The sequence below is a fragment of the Artibeus jamaicensis genome, unplaced genomic scaffold (genome assembly GCF_021234435.1).
Source record: "Artibeus jamaicensis isolate MK-2021 breed Jamaican fruit bat unplaced genomic scaffold, CSHL_Jam_final contig_477, whole genome shotgun sequence".
Lineage (NCBI taxonomy): Eukaryota > Metazoa > Chordata > Mammalia > Chiroptera > Phyllostomidae > Artibeus > Artibeus jamaicensis.
In genome coordinates, this window is record NW_026521854.1 from 8,149,987 (window position 1) to 8,165,912 (window position 15,926).

Sequence of the window (15,926 nt, forward strand, 5' to 3'; positions counted from 1 at the left end):
GAGAAGCCACTCTTTTCAGGCTTCTGCCAACACCTTAGGCAGTGGTGACAATAGTGATGACTAGCAAAAATGGCAGGAACAACCATGAAGGGTGAGAGCCCAGTGATTACTGGTTTTGGGTAACACCTTTTGACCTTTAGCCCTAAAGGGACTAGCAGCTTCCTAGAGTTACTAACCCTAGGTAACCTCACACACCCATTCTTTTTTCCCAATAGTTTTGCACTCAATCTCCTATGTCAAATTTCCTCTGTTTGAAATATCTTGAATGACTTCTCTCTTCCTCATGGAAGATGGACCTGATAAAGTACTCAAGGTAGCTAAAAATCTCCATCTTCCCCACCTGGACCACTGCTACATCTTTCCAGATGGCCCACTCGTTTCCATCCCTCTCCTCTTGGTCCGCTTTGCCCACTGCATCCAGACTCACTGTTCTAGAACACAGATCTGATCATGTTTAAAACCCTCTGGCAGGCTCCCATTGCTCTTTGCACAGCAACAAAGGAGCACAGTGAGACTGAGAACTTGGGAGTTCAGAGAGCAAGGCAGTCTCGAGATGAGGCCAGATCACATATGGCCTTAATTCATTGCTCTTCAAACAGGGGTGTCCCATAAGGCCATATGTGATCTGGCCTTGTCTTGAGACTGTCTTGCTCTCTGAGCTCGAGAGCCTCAGTCTCACTGTGCTTTCTAGTCCCTCAGCTCACACTGCCTGCCATGGTCCCCACTCCAATTGCTGTCACTGAATGCATGCTCTACTTTCAAGTGTTACACCCTTGGAGGGCTCTGTGAAACCTATCCTATCCCTGTTTATAGTGCTCTATTTCCTTATGTGATTGTTTGATTGATGTCTTTTTTCCCTCATTTGGACCAGTGGTTTTCACATTGGGGGTCTGGGACCAGCCATTTTAGCATCTCCTGGAGATTTGTTGGAAGTGCAAAAAATTTCAGTCTCTACCAATATCTGTAAATCAGAATCAGAAATCCAGTCTGTGTTTAACAAGCTGCCTGGGTGGTTCTGATGCAGGTCCCGGGCCAGACCTCCAGTCTAGGCTGTTAAGGTGGACAGAACTTGTGTCTCCCTGGTCTAACATTGGAGCACCTGCCTGAGCCTAGGGGTCCTCAAGGGGCAAAAGGAGCTTTTGATGGGTAAATGGTTGTTTGAATGAGTCACAAAGCACACTACTTATCTGAGTGGCATGAGGTACACCAAGTCACTAAAGACACTGGAGCAGTGGTTCTTGAGACTCCAGAATGGAACAGGTGGACAGGAAGCTGTGCCCCGCCCTTGAGATCACATGGCCTTTTAGCTTCCCTGCCTGAGAAACAGTGGCCAGGCACCATCATGGGACCAGGTGAGGGTGGAGGGCAACCTGTCCTGAAGAAAGCTTGGCCATTTTGGTCAGCTGCCTGGTTGGTCCTTCCTTCCTCCCATCCTGTTAGTGGAAACCCACCACAGATAAATGGGTATCTATAGCCAATGGAAGGCAAAAGGTGTTGTTAAACAAAACTTTTAATTTCTAAGGATGAAAGTCTTTTTAAAAGAAAGGGTTTAATGGGCCATTGCTAGCAAGAAAATAGGTCCTGGGGCATGGAATCTAAGCCACTAGCAGCAGTGACAAGTGAAAAAAGCCCACATATCCACCATCCTGGATTGGGTAAACGTTTTTTACACATCAAGTGGTGGGAGAAAATAAATTGTTTTGAAAAAAATTTACATTGGCTATAGATAAAGGAGATGGGAGAAGGTGAGGCAAGCTCATTTTGGGATAGGTGGAGTAGGTAGGTGGGTAGTAGTGGGCAAGCTGGGAAAGTTCATGTGAGAACAAGAAGGAGAGGCTCTTGCCGTAGGAAGTCACCTTTGGCTGTTCTTTTAGATAATTGCAGAAATAGCTACGCCAAAGTTCCAATATACGCTTAGGCGTGTAAGCAGTCTTGTTAGCTGGCCCCCAGCTGTAACAGCCTGTTTGTTTGTTTGTTTCTCTCTCCAGCCTGCTGTAATTTAATTTAGATTATCTCAGAAATTTTATCAGTGTCTAAATGCCCCTACAAGGAAAGGTCCTCCAGCAAACATCAGGTGCCTGTTCCGTGCTGGGCACAGTGCAAGGTGTAAAGATGGAAAGACACCAAACACATATTACCATTCTCTCTTTCAGAAGAGCAGCCTAGAGGCCAAAGTGACTTGCTAAAGTCACAGAGCTGGAAAGTGGAGGCTGGGAACTGACCCAATGCGATGTGGTGCTGCAGCAGCACAGATTGTGTCGCAACCCCGTTTAGCCAAAGCCTTAAAGCAGCAGACCAAGATTCAAATACAAATAGGTCTCTCAGGACACGGCATATTTCAGGCAGGGCGAGGGTCTCGACCCTCTGCAGGGTGGGCAACGGACCCCCGCAATGCATTTGGTAGGCACAAGGGGGGTCGAACGCAATCCCTAGCACAGGGCCCGGCACCGGCAAGAACCTGGAGTAATGAAGCAGGCAAAGTCAGGTAGCGTCTGGGAGCTGCTGAGGAAGGGTATACTCCGGGCTTGGGTTCGGTATGCGGGTGAGCTTCCAAGGTCCCGTCCCTTCCCAGCCCGGGCCGGCCGCGCGTGACCCCGCCCCGGACTCCGCCCCACTGTAGGCAGGGCTACACGTGCTCAGCTTTGCTTCGACCACGCCCACTCCCGTCCTGGCTGCGCGCGCACCTCCCCTCTCACCAGTACGCACGCGCGGTCCCACCCCCGACCCCCGGCGCTGGGAGCCCGAGTCCGTGGGAAGATGGCGGCGCCGCTCCTCCCGCTTTCTCAGCAGGTACTGGCCGGGCGGACTGGCGGGGGCGCGGCGCCAGGGCGCGAGGTGGACGCTACGGGTAGGCCGAGGGGTGGGGGCATCTTGCTGAGAGGCGGCGGCACGCGCTGAGGAACCCTGGCGGAGAACGCGCGAGGGGGCGGGCTGTTGTGAAGGTGACAGGCCAGCTCGGGGCCTCCCGCGCCCCAGCGACCCTCGGCGTGGGGCTACCAGGCCGGGCCACCGCACGTATCTGCAGGGTTTGGGGCCCGGGCCCGTCCGTCCTCCGCCACAGCTCTCAGGCCGGGCGAGGCACCCTGACTTCGGATTCCCTTCCGGGGAGGTGGCGAGGAAAGCGAGCATCTATGCCAGTGCAGCGGCCCCGCGAGTCTTTGTCTCCTGCCCACTCCCAGATCCGGGGCGGTCAGTGTCCCTCACGGGGTAGAGGGCAGAGCCGACCCGGAGCCAGGACATGCCAGTAGCGGGATCCTGGACTCATCTCTCCTTCCCTTGGGAGCTGCTTCTGCCACACCAGAGCTGTGTAAGGGGGAACCCATGTCTCCGGGCGTCTTTCTGTGTCCTCGTGTCCTCCTGATGCGCTTTCTAAGGGGCAGTAACTGTGGGGAAAAAAGCCATGCGCAAGCAGCTGTGCTTTCTGGGAGGGACATTCATTCATTTATTCTTACGGCCGATATGCATTGGGCCGGGTGCTGGGAGCTCAGCAGTCACCCAGACAGACAAGGTCGCTGCTGTCCTGGAGGTGACACTGTCATTAGAACTAGAAACTATCTGTATCTTGCTAATAACAGCTCTCTTTATTTACTGCATATCTGTGTTCTATTTGCTGTAATACCACTGTATTATAAGGATTTTGCAAGAATTAGCTAGGAATTAAGAGTGAGGACACAGGGTCACATCATCTTGTATTCAAATCTTAGCTCCAGCACTTACTCCTGAGTGTCCTTAGATGAAGCTCTTAGCCTCTTCATGCTTCAGTCACCTCATTTGGAAAATAGGAAATAAAATATTTAGATAATGTGAAGGTTAAGTATGTAAAGCCCTTAGAACAGTGCCTGGCACTTCAGAAGCATTTAGTGATACTATAATCATCATCATTTAATTCTCCAGCAGATTTGGACATATGGGAATAGAGACCACAGCAGTAAGAATGCCAAACCCTAGGAGAGCTGATAGGCTGGTTGACATGAGTGGTCAGTTGATCCAAGGGGAGAGACATGCATACCTGCTAAATCTTGCAAGAACCAGCCAATTTGTAACTGTCATTATATTGAAAGCATTAAAGACTAGCTGTTGCTAATTAACAAGTTCTTGTAACAGATATGAAAGTGCTCTGTAAACTAAGTGTCCTGCAGATGTTGGGTATTATTATTAATAGCCAGTTGCTACAATTTGGGGTGTCAGGGTTGAAACTTACTTAGGCTCATTTAATGAGAAGGCGTTTCTTCTTTTTTAAAAAGATATTTTTTAAAGATTTTATTTATTTTTAGAGAGGGGAAAGGGAGGGAGACAGAGAGGGAGTTTCCATCAATGTGTGGTTGCTTGTTGCATGCCCCCACTGGGGTCTGGCCTGCAACCCAGGCATGTGCCCTGACTGGGAATCTAACCGGCAGCCCTTTAGTTTGCAGGCCAGTGCTCAATTCACTGAGACACACAAGGCAGGTTTTATTTATCTTTAAAGACAGGGGAAGAGAGGGAGAGAAACATCCATTGGTCACTTCCAGCAATGTGTCCTGATGGGACTTGAACCCGCAACCCAGGCAGGTGTCTTGACTGGGAATCACACTGTAGACCTTTCACTTTGTGGGACAACCCTCAATCAACTGAACCACCCTGGTCAGGGCAAAGCCCTTCTATTTTTTTTTTTAGGGGAATCTTCTAAAATTTCCTATCAAATTTTGCCATTAGCCTTAATTTAAACAAATGATAGCTGTTTATTGAGTGTTTTATTTATTTTTTTAGTCCTTACCCAAGAATGTTCCATTGATTTTAAAAGGTGAAAGATTTATACAATCTGAAGAGAAACCAGAGCATATTTCCATTGATTTTAGAGAGGAAGGAAGAGAGAGAAACATCGATCGATGTGAAAGATAAACACCGATTGGTTTCCTCAAGTATGTGCCCCCTGTGTGCCCTGACCGGGAATCGAACTGGCGACTTTTTGGTGTACAGGACAACACTCCAATCAGCTGAGTCATGCAGTCAGGACAGAGTGCTTTAGAGTTTATTAAGGGCTTTTTAACACGTTGGCAGTTACCAGCACAACAAAGAGGGGATTCTTATTTTACTGAGGAAGGATTAGCTTTAGAGGAAGGCAGTGACTTGCTGCTGTGAGGTAAGGTTTGAAAACCTGAATCAGGTCAGTCAGATCATGTGATTCACCTGCTTTGTACCTTTTAGACTAAAATCCCAGTTCCTCCCCAGGGAGCCCTGCTGGAGTCTGCTAGCCGGTCTCGCCTGCTGTCTCTGGCACCCACTCTGCAATCTTACTTCATACTTGCTGCCTTTCTGTTCCTCTTTCCTCAGGGTGCCTCCATAGATAGTTCCTTCTCCCTGAAGCGCTCTTCCCTGCTTCTTCCCTTGATCTTCCAGTGCCTGGCTCCTTTCCCTCCTTCAGGTGGCAGTTCAGATGTCATTTTTTCCAGAGGTCTCTGCTGGTCACCTATCTCTTGATCCTGGGTCCTGGGCATCAGTTCAGGGGCATCGGATCAAGAAGCCTGTGCCTGCTGTTATTGGGTGCCCAGTCTACTGGGGAGACAGCAAACAGACCCACAGACACCTGTGGATGGTGTCCGATGCCGAGGGGTGGTGTGAGGAAGACACACTGCTGCGGGGGGCAGTGTCTGCTTACGACAGGGGCCATGAAGTAGGGACCGGCTGCCTGCACTGCCCAGCACTATTCACATACGGCTTTTCTTCTCTGTGTGTGGCATGGGTGCTGGGTGTGGGAGCAGAATTGAACAAGAATTTGTAAGAGACTGACAGCCTGGATTCTCTGACGTCTTACAAGTTTGGGTGACTGACTTCTGTGCTTTTTCCTATTGCTTTCTCTATGTGTTTGTTGAATGAAGACATGGCCAGGTTTTCTTCCTTTGGGTAATTATGTTGTCGTTGCTCTATACCTGTACTTATGAGAAGTGCTGCACCCGGCAGGTGTTCCTGTCAACCCAGGTGTGAGGCACAGCCCTTTCAAGCACTTCCATTCTGGCTGAAGGGATCACGTGGTTAATAGATAATTACAGGGGAAGGACGGATGTGATTCCAGGATAATTTCTGGTTGGGCCAGGGGGAACCCCCTGGCATAGGAAGCTGTGATCTGGTTAGACTGAAGTATAAGACGCACTTGGACCATGAGTGGCCAATATAAGATGAGTAAGGTGGCTTAGCTAGTGGTTTTGTAGAGGGGCGGGGAGGGGTGGTTTTCGACTGGCTCCAGCACTGCCTATCAGCAGCTTTTCCCATCAGCAGCTTTCCTGGTCTGTTCCCTACTTTCTGGTATCTTTATGACATCTTCTTCCCTGTACTCTGAATATTAATCTCGTTAGTTTGAAGCATCTGTAGTTCTTTAGAAGTGGCTTTCCCCCACTCCATCAGCATCTCATTGATTTGCGTTTGTCTCTGCATAGCTTTCGTCACCTCACCCACCCTGGAAACGCACCTGTGTTACCCCTTTGTACCATATGTTCTCACAGATTACCAGCAACTTTGCCATCCTTAATTCCAGTGGCTGTTGTTGGGGCTGGTCCTCCTTGAAACACTTGTCACTGTAGTCTACCCATTGGCCTTCACACACTCTCTTCTGCCCCCAAATGTCAGCCTTCTCTGCCTGCATCCTTTCTGTGCTCCATCTTTGGTGTGGTCTTGGGTGCGTTCATGCACCACACTCTAATCCTGCCTTCCCCCATCTTCTGGGGTCTAACCTCCAGTTTCTCCTTTGCTTCTGCCAGCCTGCTGGACTTTGGAACTGGCTACCTCCTTACCACGCCCACAAGTTCATGAGCTAGGGCTTTTCCACTTCCTGCTGAGTCTCTCCCTCTTAGTTCATCCCAAATCACTGCAGGGTTCATCTTCTAAAATGGATCCTCAACCACCCGCCTGCTCCAGAAACCTGTAGCACCTCTCATTCCCCTCCTCCCAGTATGTCCAGCTTGATTGCTTCTGGCCTGGCATTCCCATGCTCCCTGCTCCCGCTTCACCTCACCCTGTGGGCTTGCTCTCCCCCTCTTCCATCATCTCCATGCAGACCCCTTGCTCATCTCAGTGCTTCCCCCAACCCTATGGCTGTGTTGCTGGAACCTCATGCTGTGACCTCCTGCTACATCCTACCTGCCCAGCTGTTCTCAGAGGCCTCTTGGGTGGTATCTTCCCTCAGCCCCACTTGAATGAGAGCTCTCCTTCCTGTCCATTCTGTGGGTCCCTTGTGTGGTTCCTGGACCTAGAAAGCATGTGGTAACTGGAGGAAAGCATTGGGTTCATTGGTGAGGAGAGTCCTCCCTGTGCCCAAGGAGTTCCACTCCTCCTACCCACCCTCTCCAGGCCACTGGGGTCCTCCCTCTGTCATCTGCTTCCTTTCCCATTTTGCAAATGGGAAACAGACCCACAGAGATTGTAGTAACTTGCTGAAGTCCCATAGCTGGTGGGTGCCGAGCTGGGGTTGACCCACATCCATCTGCCTGAAGAATCCTGCTCTTTCCACTCTTCCAGGGAGCCTGCTGGGCACCCCGCCCAGACAACACCCAGCCAGTGTGTCTGGGATGAATGCTGATCGCTTGGGACACTTGTCTGTCCTTTTGTCCCTTGTTTTTTTCTCTAAAGTAATTGCTAGTTTCTATCTTACTAGAATGCTAATGGTGATGTGGCATAAATTGGTGGGCAGAGAGCCGCAGAATTCCTTGGCTTTCTCTGTCTGATTGACCTGCATTCACCTGTTTTTTTTTGTTTTGATTTTTTGTTAACTAAGTAGCTCCAGATCAAGCAAGAACATGTTAGTTTCACCCCCTCTGCCCCAGTTTTGAACTTGAAAGCACTTTCCCATGCCTTCTTCTTAACCCCAATTAGCTGATCTGGGAAGCAGAGTGACTGTCTTGGATCAAAGGGTGCCCTAGAGCTAAATGTCCACTCTCAGGTGCCTCAGGTTGTGCTACATTACTGTGCTGACAGGCAGACCACCACCACCACTCAGGTGAGAGGCACCTCATCAAGCCACACGCCTGGAGGTGCCCTCAGGTTCTCCCCACCTTGACCTGACCTGAGTGGCCAGCATCCACGCTGTACATGTTCTTCCTTGAAGAAGGCTCTAAGCCCCTTTAGCATTTGAGGTCTCTTCAGGGTGCCTGCATTTTATTTCTTTATTTTGAAAGATTTTACTTATTTATTTTCAGATAGAGGGAAAGGGAGGGAGAGAAACATCAGTGTGAGAGAGAAACATGAGTTGGCTGCCTCTCGAATACCCCCACCAGGGACCTGGCCTGCAACCCAGGCATGTGCCCTGACCGGGAATCAAACCAGTGAGCTTTTAGTTCACAGGTAGGCGCTCAATCCACTGAGCCACACCAATCTGAGCAGGATGCCTGTATTTTAGTGTTAGGGTCCCCAGATATTCTTTCAGTGCCGTTAGTGGTGCAGTATTTTTTGCCCCTCAGTTTCCTTATTGCAAATTGGGAATAATTCAGTTTTACACATCTGCCTCACAGCTGCAGAGTATCAGGATCCTGCAGGGTGACGGATATGCTGTTGATGTGTTTATTTGTGTGTCATGCCCTTCTTTCAGCAAGTATTTACTGGGCATCTTCTCTTTGTTGGGCGCTTTATGGGCAGTGGGATATAGAGGTGAATCTGAAGATGGCCCTGCCCAGTGGAGCTGAGATTCTAAGGAGGAAGGCACAGACAAAAGGATATGAGCAGGTGTGTACTGAGGCTGTCCCGTGGCAGTGGGATCATGCTGTGAGAACTGTGAAGCGAGACTCCATGTGTGAGGTCCAGGAGGGCCTCACCACGAAGGTGCCAAGGACTGAGCAAAAAAAAAAAGAGAAAGTGTTTTGGATTACTCAGTTTATCCCCCTGGTCACTCTGATGGTCACTCTGGTCAGTCTTATCCTCACTTTATAAAGGGTAAACTGAGGCCAGTAGGCATTGTGGCACTTGTGAAAGGTCACATCCAGCAAGCTCTGCTCACATGGCTCTTCTGACCCAGGACTGGGCTCTGCGCTGCACTGTAGTTTTCTGTTTTGTTTTGTTGTTTTAAATTTTTATTTACTGATGAGAGAGCGAGAGAAAGATAGAGTGGAAAGGGGGAGAGAGAGAATATCAATTTGTTGCTCCACTTATCCGTGCATCCACTGGCTGTCTCCTGTATGTGCCCTGACGGGGACTGAACCATATCATATCAGGGTGATGCGCCAACCAACTTAGCCACTAGGCTAGGGCTGTAGTTTCTTGTTTTTGAAAAAAAAATTTTTTTTTAAGTTGCTAAGCCTTACAACAGAGTAAGCTCTCATTTTAATTTTTATAAAGGTTTTGTTTGTTTATTTGTAGAGAGGGGAAAGGAGGGAGAAAGAGAGGATAGAAACATCGATGTATGAGAGATGCATCAATTGGTTGCCTTCCTCATGCCTGCCCTCAACTGGGGACGTGGCCTGCAACCCAGGCATGTGCCCTGACTGGGTATTGAACTGGTAACCTTTTGGTTCACAGGCTGGCACCCAATCCACTGAGCCACACCAGCCAGGGCAGATCTCATTTGTTTTTAAACACTGGTTATGCTGCCCTGGCTGGTGTGACTCAGTTCGTTGGGCATCGTTCTGCAAACTGAAGGGTTGCCGGTTTGATTCCTGGTCAGGGCACATGTTGGGTTGTAGGTTCAGTTCCCAGTTGGGGGCGCGTGTAAGAGGCAACTGATGGATGTTTCTCACATCAGTGTTTCTCCCCTTCTATTTCTCCCTTCCTTCCCGCCTCTCTGGAATCAATAAAAGAGAAAAAATGGAAACCCTGGTTGTTCTACCTATTCACTAGGTACTGTGGAGTCTGGTGGAGAGGAGGTCATTTGTTTAAATTTGTATTTTATTGTTTTAATCTCATCTCATTGGAATGTGGAGGGGGAAATGGGAAAATTTCTTCATTGACTCTCTGAAGGATCAGGAGGTTTCCCTGCCAGAATGGGTGGTCAGTGCTTCAAGGCTGATGCACAGGGAGGGTCAGGCCCTGGGTGGTCTGAACTAGGGAGGAGTGGATAACTTGCTTTCACTTGGGTGTATTGGAGATGTTGCATGGGGGAGAAGGGGCATTTAGACTGAGCTGTAGGGATGCTGAGGAGGGAGGGAGGGAGGAGTGGCAGGTAGAGGCCAAGCAGAATTAGCAGAAGCCAGAAAGTCAGAATTCCAGCTCCGAGGGCCAGATGCAAGCCCAGGGCTGGGGCTTTGGGGTCCACATCTCTCTTTTAATTAGGATGACTTAGAATAAAGCATTTGGTAAATGAGACACAGGAGTCTGTGTCTGGCCTACAAATTGGACTGAGACAAGAGGGACTGATGGTGTCTGCTTGCCCAGAGAGTGGCTGATGACGGACCTGGGGAGGGAGACCTGCCAAAGGCTACTCCTGTGTATGATGGTGCTACGCCCACCATGCTAGTGCCAGCTCTTGGTACCACAAGCCACTGGAGAAAAGTAGAGGCACAGATGACTGCAGACAGCTATCTCCTGATTTCTTTTCAGCTCTGCCTGCTGAGTGGGATTCTTGTAGTCTTGCCAGCAGAATTGATTTATTGATTATATTTAAGATTGGTTGATAAAAAGTCAATTCTCCTCTTGTACACACTGGTGGAGAGCAAGACGTGGTGCCAGGAAACCTGGCTGACTCTGTCTGTGGGCTGGATCAGGCCTGTGCCCCGGCCAGCGTGTGGCCCACCTGCCTTCCGCAGCTCTGAGATCTGCCCTCCCCCTTCACTTTGCTGTGGCCCCTTGGCCCTTCTTTCAGTTCCTTGCATAGTTGACACTCCCTCTTGCCTCAGGGCCTCTGCACGTGTTATTTATTGCCTCTCTTCAGGATATTCTTTCCCCTTTCATCTCTGGGTTAATCTCCACTCCTCTTCATATCTCAGCTGTCACCTCAGTTCCTCAGGCAAAGCCTTCCCTGACAGACTGGCCCAGCATTTCTGTCACTACCAGTGGGGGTACCCTGTGCTTTTATAAATACCAGTTTGTAATTTTATTTAGGGATCGTTTGGTCGATGGTCTCACTCCCCCACCACCTAGATTGGGTCCACAAAGGCAGGGGCTCTGTTTGTCTTAATTCACACTTGTACCCCAGGTACTTCATACTCATCCGTTGAATGAATGGCTGAATGGTAGAGCAGGTCCACATTATGGGAGGAGCTATGGCAGGTTCTTGAGGAGTGAAGTGACATGTTGCAATTGACAACTTATGCAGGGAATGCCTGGAGTTTGCTGTGGTATGGGCACGAAGTAGTAAAGAGCGACCTGGCCTGAGGTAGTTTCTGGAGAAGCAGAGGGGGCTGGAGTTGGAAGAAATATGTAGGATGGCTGTTTGGCCAGGGGTGCTCTAAGTGGGGGGAAGAAACAGGAGAAAGAGGGGTGTGTGTGTGTGTGTGTGTATGTGTATATGTGTGTATATATATATATATATATATATATATATATATATCCAGCAGGATAAGATAAGCCTGTCAGGTGGGTGGTGCCAGGTGGGTGACTGTTAGTTGAGACAAAACCTGCCACCTTGATACCCTGGCTGGTGTGGCTCAGTAGATTGAATGGCCGGCCTGTGAACTGAAAGGTTACAGGTTCGATTTCCAGTCAGCGCGCATGCCTGAGTTGCGGGCCAGGTCCCCACTTGGGAGTGTGTGAGAGGCAACCAATCAATGTATCTCTCACACATTAGTGTTTCCCTCTCTTTCCCTTCCCCTCTTTCTAAAGATAAATAAATAAAACCTTAAAAAAAAAAAAAGACCCACCACCTTCCAACAGGCCTTCTATGCTGGGTGAGATCCCTCCATTCAGGTGCAGTTGAGAAGCAGCCTAACTTCTGGGGGGAGACCATCACATTTGGTTTACTGAGCACCTACCACCCGACTGAGACAGACAGAACTGAGTCCCTTCCTTCAGATGGGCTCCTCTCTGCTGGGCACAGACACTGCGTGGCATACTCCCTCGGCTCGCAGAGGTGTGATGAATCTTTCCTCTGGGCTGGAGATAAAAGGAGGGAGAGCCCTGTATCTCCTGCAGGACCAGTGGAGGTAGACGTGTGCAGCCTTTCAGACCGCCCCACCCATATGTACGACTGCCTCTGCCTATTAGGAGCCCCCTTCTCTGACTCTGGTAACCCGGTGTCCCCCAGAACAGTGCTGGGAGAGATTTGGGGCACAGGTCTTGAACGGAAGTAAGGAAGTGTGGTGGGATACCCAGTTTGTGTGTTTTCATCATTGACCTTTCTGGGTGTCGCTGTCATCGTCCCTGTGCCCGTTTCCGAACAAGGCAGCTAAGAAAGTGTAGAGGTAAAATGACTGGTTTCAGGCCTCCTGGGGAGGTGGATGCCACACCATGGGCTCCTGGGGAGGGCAGGGGCAGCTTTGTCCCTGCAGTGTCCCCCAGCCCCTGAAGCAGGCAGGTGATAGTAGCGTGGGGTGGGATAGGAGGGGCAGTCTGTCTCTCTGGCTGCCTTTGATGGCAGTTGATCTGTGGGGAAGTCTTATTTATTCCGTGAAGAAACCGGCACAGCGTAGGGTTCTGATTCCACTCCCCTAGGGACCACCCAGTGTCCTGGGGCCAAGCCCCTCCCCCTCCCTCTGGGGCTCCCTTTGTCTCTTCACTGCTGCTCTGGGAGGATAAGAAAAGAAGTTCTCTTTCTGCTAGTGATTTAGTAGTGACAGTAATGATGGTGCCTGTCGATTTTTATATGGATCAATAGAAAATTCGCTTCTCTTAATCTGCGTAGGATGTGCTTTTCAATGTTACAAAAGAAACGCTTTTGTAAAGGGAAAAGATTAAGCAGGACACAAACTGTTGACGATGAGGCCCTCATGTTGAGAACTTAACCAGGACTAAAGTTGTGAGGGTGGGCTAGCCCTCTCCCTGCCCCCCCCCCCCCCGCCCTGGAAAGGGCACAGTTTGTGGAGGGGTCCCGGAGCCCCACAGACCCAGGCATGTGTTACTGTGAACATTCCTCCCGTTGGTGTTTTCCCAGGTAGAGAACGGCCTCAGTGCTGTGGCATCTTCTGCCACCTTTTGGACACTTTCTCCTTGGAGAAGATGCCAGAGGGGCTCAGCCGACACCCTCACACACCAGCTGGGGAATCAGCATTTCCTTTCAGGCCACACTGTTAGTGCTGGCATTCGACTTTGAGGATTTAATTTTTTTGGTTGACTTTTAGCCACTAGAAAATATGCATTTTTTGAAAAAAAGTTTATTTATTCTCAGAGGAGAAGGAGGGAGAGAGGGAGTAAAACATTCATGTGTGAGAGAAATATCGATCAGCTGCCTTTCATACACACGTTAGCCAGGGACTGAACCCGCAACCTAGGCATGTGCCCTGACCAGGATTTGAACCTGTGATGTTTTGCTTTGCAGGATGATGCCCAACCAACTGAGCCACATCAGTCAAGGCAAAAATATCCTTAAAGAAATTTTTTAATTGTTTTTTTTTTTTTAAGAGAGAGAGGGAAGGGGGAAAGAGCTAGAGAGAACCATTGATTTGTTGTTCCATTATTTATGCATTTATTGGTTGATTCTTGTAGGTCCCCTTACTGGGGATTGAACTTGCAACCTTGGCATATCAGATGACACTCTAACCAACTGAGTTACCCAGCCAGGACTAGAAAATATCCTTTAATTCACAACTACCTACCGTATTTTTCGGACTATAAGACACACCCCTCCCCCACCCCCATTTGGGAGGAATAATGGTTGTTAATGCTGCTGTTGAGTTCTGTTTACATTTACATTGGTGAAATATTATGTTATTTATGTTATTAAATATTTTACCACATTTTTTGCTTCAAAAGTTTTTTCCTATTTTCCTCCTTTAAAACCTTGGTGTGTCTTATTGTCCAAAAAATATGGGTAAGTGGGTTTTTATAGGTATGTACTTAACCTACTATATGTGAGATTGTAGGTTTCTAAAACTTGGCAACTGAGAATTGGTAACAGACTGTTCTGTCTTGGGTGTTGCGCTCAGCTCAGCCAGCTAGTTGAGAGAAAATAACGAGTACAACATGTACTGTAGTGTATTCACTGTTTGGTGCAATATTTCATTGTTTGACAAAGATCGTTTGTGTAGCAGGCGTAAGGACTATAATTTGACACCTGCAGCGCAGTCCTGATTAATAGCTTTGCCCCACTTCCCTCTCTACCCCCTTGGTTCTTTATAAATAGTACCCCCTCCTCTGTCGCAATAGTAATATTATAATAATAGATGTATAGCACTGTAATAATAGATGTATAATGGCTTCCCATTGTAGAGCGTGCTTTACTTGGTAGTCTAATTTGGTGTTTACGGTAATCCTCAGGGTGGCACAGTGTTACAGTAGTTCCCCCGAATCCCTGAGGGATACGATCCAAGACCTCCAGTGAATTCCTGAAACTGCATAGTAGCAAACCCTATGTTCACTATGTTTCTTTTCAATACATACACACCTCTTCTCTCTTTCTATTTTTATTTTTTAAAGATTTTATTTATTTTTAGAGAGAGGGGGAGGGAGGGAGAAAAAGAGGGAAAGAAACATCAGTGTTTGAGAGAAACATCAATTGGTTGCTTCACATGCCCCCAACATGGGACCTGGCTCAACCCAGGCATGTGCCCAGACTGGGAATCCATCTGGCAACCTTTGGGTTCACAGGCTGGCACTCAGTCCACTGAACCACGCCAGCCAGGGCAACTTTTTTTATTGTGAAAGTGTGTTTATTAAAGTTGGGAACAGTGAAGCAAGGAAAGGCTTAGGGTAGAAGAAGCAGCAGGAGAGAGCTGAGGGGGGCGCTGCTGTCAGCTCACTGAAAAGTCAGAGAAAAGGGGGCCTTGGAGACAGGTTCTGGGCGTTAGCCCGGGACGAGCTAACCACATTGCTCCCCCGGTTGTAGGTCTCATGGGGTCCCTTAGAGTTTAGGAGATGCATGCCTGAGAGGGAAGAAAGGTGAGGGTGTGTTCCTGGGAGGGAGAGGCCCCCCACTTCTCTTAAAGCACTTTGAGGCTTCTCTTTGGTACATCCAAATTGCAGGCATCACTACTCTTGCACTTTGGGACCATTGCTAAGTAAAGCGCAGGTGATTTGACCTCAGGCACTTCGGTACCAAGACCGTCAGTCTGGTAACTGAGACGGCTTAGTGATGAATGGGAGGTAGCAGGTACAGCGCTGGATAAGCAGTGATTCATGTCCCAGGTGGGACAGAGCAGGGGCAGTATGAGACTTCATCATGCCACTCAAAATGGCACAAAACTTAAAACATATGACATATGAAGTGCTTATTTCTGGAATTTTCCATGTAGTATTTTTGGACCACAGTTGACAGCGGGTAACTAACACCACGGAAAGTGAAACTGCAGATAAGAGGGACTACTGTATCCCCACTTTACAAATGGAGAAACCGAGGCCCAGTGAGGCTTTGTGAACTGTTCTCGCTCTGCTGCTGAGTGGTGGAGTTGTGTCTCCCTGGGCCCTGACCACTCTGCGCTCCTCTCACCCTCCTTCCTGGGGCTTCACCTAAACCTGACCCACTCCATGAACAAACTCCTACCAAAGGCTGCCTGAGGGCCCTGCGGGGCACAGGGTGGAAAAAATGTGAAGCCCCACCCCCAGGAATTGAAAATATAGGGAGAGGCAATCATTACAGTCCCTTTTGCAAGTTCCAGGCTATGGGAGTGTGGGGGAGAGAGACTTGTTTCCACTGGGGGAATTCAGGAGGCTTCTTAGAGCTGGGGGGCTGGAAGGTGATTGGCTTTCAGCAGGCAGGGGCCCCTCCTGCCCCCAGGCAAGGGGAATAATTTGTGCCAAAACAAGGGCTGAAAGGTGCATGATATGTTCAGTAGTGGGAAGGAAGGTGGGGATTGACAGCTGTGTGTGTGAGTGTGCGGGTGAATGTGTGGGGAGTCGAATTTGCTTCTGGGGCAGGAGATAGCTGTGGGGCACACTGAGGG

At 49.1% G+C, this 15,926-nt stretch overlaps 1 protein-coding gene across 10 annotated transcripts in view; it reads left to right on the top strand.

Annotated features, from left to right (window-relative positions):
* The first annotated feature begins 2,709 nt into the window (after window positions 1–2,709).
* Window positions 2,710–15,926, top strand: part of EPS15L1 (epidermal growth factor receptor pathway substrate 15 like 1) — a 97,031-nt gene continuing 83,814 nt past the window's right edge. For all 10 annotated transcript variants that reach the window (XM_053668078.1, XM_037141932.2, XM_053668080.1 and 7 more), the window contains exon 1: window positions 2,710–2,790. In XM_053668078.1, coding sequence (XP_053524053.1) covers window positions 2,758–2,790 — 33 coding nt within the window. In that variant the 5' untranslated portion in view covers window positions 2,710–2,757. The remainder of the gene's footprint in view (window positions 2,791–15,926) is intronic.